This window comes from Sinocyclocheilus anshuiensis, unplaced genomic scaffold, assembly GCF_001515605.1.
Source record: "Sinocyclocheilus anshuiensis isolate Anshui unplaced genomic scaffold, SAMN03320099.WGS_v1.1 scaffold1239, whole genome shotgun sequence".
Taxonomy (NCBI): Eukaryota; Metazoa; Chordata; class Actinopteri; order Cypriniformes; family Cyprinidae; genus Sinocyclocheilus; species Sinocyclocheilus anshuiensis.
The window spans coordinates 331,006-338,683 of NW_015540949.1; the positions used below are offsets into that span (position 1 = coordinate 331,006).

General features: G+C 41.1%; 1 protein-coding gene across 1 annotated transcript in view; it reads left to right on the top strand.

The window, feature by feature from the left end:
* Window positions 1-3,510: 3,510 nt before the first annotated feature.
* LOC107689849 (hepatocyte nuclear factor 6-like) overlaps window positions 3,511-7,678 on the top strand; it is an 8,636-nt gene continuing 4,468 nt past the window's right edge. The window contains exons 1-2 of the mRNA XM_016488017.1: window positions 3,511-3,587; window positions 3,841-5,139. Coding sequence (XP_016343503.1) covers window positions 4,095-5,139 — 1,045 coding nt within the window. The 5' untranslated portion in view covers window positions 3,511-3,587; window positions 3,841-4,094. The remainder of the gene's footprint in view (window positions 3,588-3,840; window positions 5,140-7,678) is intronic.

Here is a 7,678-nt window from a genome sequence, read left to right on the forward strand (position 1 = left end):
ATGGATGAAATTTGTTCAATCTGAAAGGTATAAGTGACAATTGTAGGTTAACAGTAGTAAAATATTTTTATTACAATTTAAGCTTGCTGCACAATTTCATAATTGTTTTTTTTATTGCATTAGCAGATTTGCGTTAGTTGTTTTTTTATTTTGTTATATTACTTATGGTTTTTAATAAAGTCTTTAATTGTAATATTTTGTTAGGCTAAAGCGCTGCAGTCAAAAGACAAACAGATAAATATTGATGAACATGAACAGCTAGATTTAGGAAGTCATTTTTTAAAACAATATTATTTAAATATTTTTTTTCCATCGTAACTCTTATGAGGCTACAAGTACAAACAGTGATTAGACTACTATTCATTTTCTATTAGATGTTTAAATAGTATTGGGCTGTATGAAACCTACCGTGTTTCAGCAGAAATATTTTTCGCTTTGTATGTCTCCTCACAAAATAAATGCACATCAATTCTATTCTGACACAAAGGTTTCAAGAAACCACACAAACAAGCCTGTTTCCAAATGTGATCAATAACATTTATGTCTGAGATTTATCAGAAGGCCGAAAATACCATGGGAAAACAAATCTGGCTATACCTCGTAATAGATATTACTTTTGAATGGCATTGAATTGTAAAGTTATTCCGTAAATAGCCTACCATAAACATATTTTATATACAGAATAATCTGTAAATTCTGCACAGTCCGTTTAAACTATGTGTGCTTTCGTAGTAGAAGTAGAAATGTCTTTCTGCAAAAACTGAGGTTCTGTCGCACGTCCATCATTTCATTTATTTAGTTTTACGCATTTAGGCCACCACATAAACTAGGCTACATTTAATTATGTGCTGAGTGATATGAGCTATTTAACACCTTCTCTGCGGTCTCAAAGACAAGATAGTAACATTATGAACTCTTCAATAACTTTCAAAGAACACACACTGTTCTTATCTGTCTGCTTAGCTCTGCTCGTTTAGCCTCATGTAAGTGTTAACCTGCAGGCTTCTTGGTACACACCACTCGGGAGGAGGACGTGGCTCGACCAAAGGCTCAAAGAACTCAATAAATAATTTACTAACTCGCTGGCCGCTGTTTTGATTTCCACGGTTTGTTTTGAACAATGTTTGATCATTGATACGTGTCCCAGATAGACAAAGAGAATTGGTGAATAATATTCTGCAATGCCTTATGGTGCCGAACTTGTAGCTCTCAGATACGCTTTCTCTAATTCGTGCAGAAATCTTAAGAGTGCTACATTAAATTATTTTGAGCTAACAGTAATATTAATAATAAACCTTCCTGATGCACCGGGGGAAAAAATGCATGGATGTCAGAAAGGAGACGTCATTGTCACACAACCATCCATAATGATCATTATTGTTGTTTATCTATATTATAGGCTGTTTTTAAATATTTTTCTTGGTGTTCTGATAATGTTGAGTTAATATCGCAAGTCACCTGATTTTACCGACACACAAAAATTCCCATTCAATCCATGCTAGGCCTATTCTGTATTTTCTAGATGGCTTTAAAATGCACAAGAAAATTATTCAAAGGTTAAAGGGAAATTCTTGTGTTTTATTTATCAGAATTTCACATTATAAAGGGTGTAAAGGGTTATCAATGCCCTCTGAATCGGATTGTTCTCATTCGAGTGTTCTATCGTCTATCGAGCTCTCCAGCCGCAGTGAGTGAACTTTCACCTCGACCCTCAAACAGACCTTTTTTTTGCGGTAAGAGCTGACCATTTTACCTCCAGCCACACACTCTCCGCACTCTCACACACACACACACACACACACACACACATACATACCCCTTCCCTCCCTCCCTCCCTCGGCCCTGCTCGGCGCGGATCGATAGTGCAGCATCTGCTGCGGGAAGACAGCGGTCCCACATCGACACACACACACACACACACACACACACACATACATACCCCTTCCCTCCCTCCCTCCCTCGGCCCTGCTCGGCGCGGATCGATAGTGCAGCATCTGCTGCGGGAAGACAGCGGTCCCACATCGCACTGGAATTTTTTTCAAGCGCTAGAATTGCTCATCTCTAAAAATTTAACTGACAGACAGATCTGATTAATATTCCAAGTTTCAAACAACTACCCGCATCAACTCCCACCTCTCTCTCTCTCCGACGCATACAAACTCGCGTCGCATAAATGCCTTTTTTAAAATGGAAACATGACAGAAATTTAATTTTGTTGATTATTAGATAGCGCGAAGGTCGCGTGTGCTCTTAAGAGGGTCATAGGTGCGCATTGGATAGATCAAGTGCATTGATCTTGTTTAGCGCTTCTGTGATTGAGGCGCAAACTCTTATGTTAATTGTCCACTACACTGTAAACTGACAGCTGATAAGAACCGCTCTCTGTCACTAAGTTTTGTTGCTTCAGTTAGCTTGGGAAAATAAAACTGTAGTTAATAGTAGGCTACATAATCGCTTATTTGGCCTTCTAATTGGATTACACAGTTTTTTTCTCTCGTACGTTTTAAAAATTCCAAATTTGTAATTTATTATTAACAAAAATAAACCTAAACACAATTCTTGAAGGGCTGTAGATTGACCTAAATACAAAATATTACATAAACATCACATTTTATAGCCTATTTAGACACAGAATATTGCTGCGCGTTTTCAATTTTATCTAACAGAAATGCAAAATCGCGTTGGCCTAAGGAGGTAACCATAGCAACAGTACGACGAGCACTTTTCGTTAGAATCCTTAAGTGGCCGAAAACTAAAAAAACAGATGTCTATCATTATTCATTACTTTATTAAAGATTTACATATTACAAGCAGCCTATGGCAAAAGACTTGTGTTTTGTTTACAAAGTCTTTAAGATAGGCTATTTGGATAACTGTGATTAGGGCATCAAAACACAATTTGGGTTACGCGAGAACCTCAACAGATTGCGCCGTGAAAATGTTCTTATTGAATTATTTTTTTCAAGTCACCTCTTCTAAAAATGTATAATTTGGACACTGTCACGAGCCCCACCTAAAACAATGGCTTCTTGAGGTCCGCAGGAGGGAAGGAGTTAACGAGGGTTGTAAATTCACCCCACATCTGTCAGATTTTAAGAGCGTGGCGTACAGAGTAGGGGGGCTGGGGGGAGAGGGAGAGAGGAGAGAAAGAGTTGGGGCCGAAATCGATGAGGATACAGAAGGGCAAAACCACAGAGATAATGACAGCGACGGAGCGCGATGCTTAGACATACATCGGTGCTCATTTTGACACGGTTGCAACATAGCGAAGTCCGGACATCGGGCAAAATCGTACGGCCTTACGCGTCATTTGTGTTGCATCCTCGACAGTTGTGGTCCAGCGAGAATCTAGCGGATAACGGGAGTGAAGGACCGGACCGAGCCGTTGCTTTTTTTTTTTGAACACCGAAATGTGTTGATGACACACAAAAGTCGTTGTTACGTAAAACCGACTGTTGTGTGATGGTAAACTCTGGATTTCTGCAGGTGTAGGCTATAGAATAACCAATCCCATTATCGGCTTTTGATTGTGTTTTGGAGAGGCTGTTTCGCTTCTCTCCATCCTGTCGGATAAGCTACGTTGTGAGGTAAACAATTCTTACTTAATTCTTCTCAACCTGTTTTTAAACCTCGATATGATTGTTAAAGTTAATTTTGAATGTAATGTAAATGTAAAATTTTATAAACAAAATAAGGCTGCTATTAATAAACAAAAAGAAGTTACTTGTAACGGAATTAATCATCATGGTGGTTCAAGTATTATAATATTTGCGACTAATCAATAAAGCTGAATAAGTCAATAACAAATCAGTGATCATGGTCCTCCTGTCTCTTTTTCAGCTTTGGTCAACAAGGCTAAAGCAAAACTCACATGGATACATTCAGAAGCATTTATGGAACATAAACATGCTTGCATGACCCAAGATGGTGCCACTGTGATGAAATGTCTCAGAGTGTACACTGAAATCAGATTTTGAGATATAAACAGCATCAGGAACTGTTTTTAGATCACATTACAGAAACCACACTCTAGACGGCTAGAAAAACACATCAGCTGGAATTTAAAGAAGAAGTGGGGCAAGGAAGGTACAGATATGGATGGTAATATGGGTGAGATGTCCGTGCACAGCCACATAGAGCTGGCACACAGTCAGGACAGCCGAGCCATGCTGCACTCTCGGGATCTCACGGCTGCTTTCCCTCGTCCCTCTCTGGGAGGCCCCGCCATGGGCCTGGAGTCTGACCACCAGAGTCCCGCGTATGACCACAGCATGGCAACTCTGGGGTACAGCAGGGACCCACCAACCAGCTGTGGAGGCACCTACACCACACTGACACCCCTCCAGCCCTTTGATGACAAATTCCACCATCATCATCACCACCACCATCCCTGCCTGCCTGTGAGCAACGTCATCGGCAGCTTCACTCTCATGCGAGAAGATCGAGGCCTGGGAGGAAACTACTATACCCCGTACGGAAAAGACTTTGGTTTGGGACAGGGTCTGTCTCCACAGTTGGGCAGTGCAGGCCTGGAGACCGCCATGCATGGCTATGGCAGCCTGGGAAGTCAGAATGGACACAGTAGCCAGATGCTTCCAAGTGGCCATGAGGTCCATATGGGCAGCAATGGGGGTAACATCTGTCAAACAGCACCAGACTTCGGGAGGGAGATGTCACCGCCCTCTCTGGGGGGCGAGCATGGGGTCAGCCACCAGTTAAACAAAATGGATGCCCATCAGCACACTCCCACCTACCACCCCCATATATACAACCAGAGTTATCAGCACCACCTCCAGAGCCAACAGGCTTCCAAACTCGGGGATCTCCCCTCTTCTTCCCCTTCCTCCTCCAGCTTGGGAAGGGAGGGCATGCTGGCCAGCTCACAGAACGGTGGTGGAGGGGAAGAGATCAACACCAAAGATGTGGCTCAGAGAATCATAAATGAACTGAAGAGGTACAGCATCCCACAGGCCATTTTCGCAGAGCGAGTTCTGTGCAGGTCTCAGGGCACTCTGTCAGACCTGCTTAGGAACCCCAAACCTTGGGGAAAACTCAAGTCTGGCCGCGAAACCTTCAAGAGGATGTCCCGCTGGCTACAGGAGCCAGAGTTTCAGAGGATGGCCTCGTTACGTCTGGAAGGTAAAAAGCTGGTGCTTGTTTAGCTGAATTTGAAATGGATTGTTGTTGTGAAACAGAACAAATCCCCAACATTAGTAATAAATCTGGACAAGTATTGTTAAAAACAGTGGCAAGTGGTACATATATGATTAACAACAAAGAAAAATTTCAATTAAAGTTATTCAGTCACAATACATTAAAAGTACCACAGATACAACAGTGTATTTAACCAACAATTGCTTAACGTAAAGTAAAATATCGGCACTTAAATGTTTTAATAATGCAAAATGAACATTGTGTGTATTATTGAGAAAGAAGTCATATTTCACTTAAAATCCAGTGAATCTTGCCGTGTTACAATGTTTTGACATTAAAGAGGCTGAAATTTTAACTGTTGTCCAAAGCACACAAAGACATCCAGAGAAAAACAGTAACATGAGAATGGACGAAGGTGGGGGGGGCGGGGGATTAGGGGATGGGGCAGTTTTCAAAATGTCGGCTGGCGTGCTGCAGCAGCCACTGAGGATTGTGGGGTGGGAGACAAACACAGACACGCAGATTCTCCCGAAATCTTTCCGAATCCCAAGCGATCAATCACCTAAGCATGAAATACGCTTCAGAATGAATTATTCTGCTTGCATTACCACTACAGATATTGATTGGTGACCACTGTGCCCTCAGTCATAGGGGTGTTCCATGCAACGAAATACATGGAATCAATCAATGCTGATAGGCAATTGGGGGGTGGGGGGTTATGAAAAAGGCTTTCGATCACATTTTAGCTACATGAGACAAGTGGTATACATTATGATTAGGGCCTGCTCCCACAATCATAAGAACTCTATGGGGGGATGTTTATGTCTGGGAGTGTGGTGCGGAGCGCATGATTTATAGCATGGTAATTCCTACCTTTTACACATGATTACAACATCAGGAAGCATTTTGTAAATTGTTCGCCATTGTATTGGCGAAAGCAAGTGGGCCCTATCGAGAGAATCAGGAGTTTGAATATGATACAGAGGTAAATGCTGAACTGAAACATTAAGCATTTTAAGGACAATAGACTTTCTGAATGTTTTGTTTCTTCTGGTTTGTTGTATTTGATATAGATCATTATTGTTCAGCACGTTTACAGTCTTTCTCTTTATCACTTAATCTCCCTTATCCTGAATTTCCACTAGGGGATCAATAAAGTACATGTATCTATCTATTGTTGGCATGAGCGGTACCGTGTCCTGCTGTTGTTTTCTGTGGTAGTCGCTTAAACATGCCATTGTGGAAATTTTGATTGGCAGTAAATGTTCATTTAGGATGATGAACGGTGTTGTGATAATGTAAGCCCTGTTTATTTATGACCTTTTTTTGATATGCATAATGCATAATTTAGGCTTGGATTATTAGTTGGAATATTTTTCATAAATTTTAATTGATATTGTCTGTGAATTTTCTGTTGGCCAATCACCATCTGATGGATTTTTCTTAAGGCTTTTTTCACAGCTTCTGTGCACAAAAGCATAAGTGGACACCTCCATATTTCCCTATATAACCCACTTTCCATGAGTGTTGACTTTTCTTACCATGCCCTTTGTTTAATTACTAGCTAGTATTGATTTCCTTGGGAAAGCAATGCAGAAGGCTCCAGCACACACCTCCTGTGAATAAGATGGCGTGAGCAAACATTAGAATGCATGCGGCTACACGCCTCCTCTCTCAGAGACAGCAGGAGTTCAACTTACCGACACGTTTAATGATGATTCAGCTTAATGCAGTGATTTTTAACAAGCATATATCCAACAAATACCCATCCTTTAAAAATCCATCAGCACTTTTTAGATACCCGTTATTGGGAGGAAAAATGATGACACTTTTTTTTTTTATCCCAGTGCAAACGATCACACTGCATTTATTGTACAACAAATGCATTTTTTTATATTTTATAAGCTAGATTTATTGACCTAAAATTCTTATCCTGGTTTTCCTAGATATCCTGAATTGTTTCTCTCTTTCTCTTACTCAGTTTTTCCTCAGGTCTTTTGTGTGGATGTGTTCTGTTGGTTGTGTCTGTGTGTTTTCACAAACTGGCTGAGCTTTGATTGGGAGAGAGATGAACAGGGAGAAATTCAGTCGCAGGGCAGGGTAGAGATCATTACTCTAAAGCTCGGCATTCGGACAGCATTGGGATTTCACACACAAGCACTGAAGCCTAAAGCTCTTGTCTTAAGGAATCACAGAGATATAATTGGCTTAAATAGCAGAGGCTTTTTCACTGATGCTGTTACTTTTAAATTTTCAGCCCCAAACTATTTTTTATAAAAATTGCATAGTTAAGTTTAGATCTCTGCCGCCATGCAGAGATTGACAATAAATGTGGTTTGGCACGTAGAAGCTCCCCTTTCATCCAGCACTAAAGGGGTTAAAGCTCCTCTATAGGTCGGGGAGTCTGAGCAGCACAGATTTAATCAATAATTTCTATCAGCCCCTGGCCAAAAAAAAATCAGCAGGGGGTGGAGTAGGCAGGGAGTACGGCTTCGGGGGGAGAGGGGGGGGATAGGCAATTGGG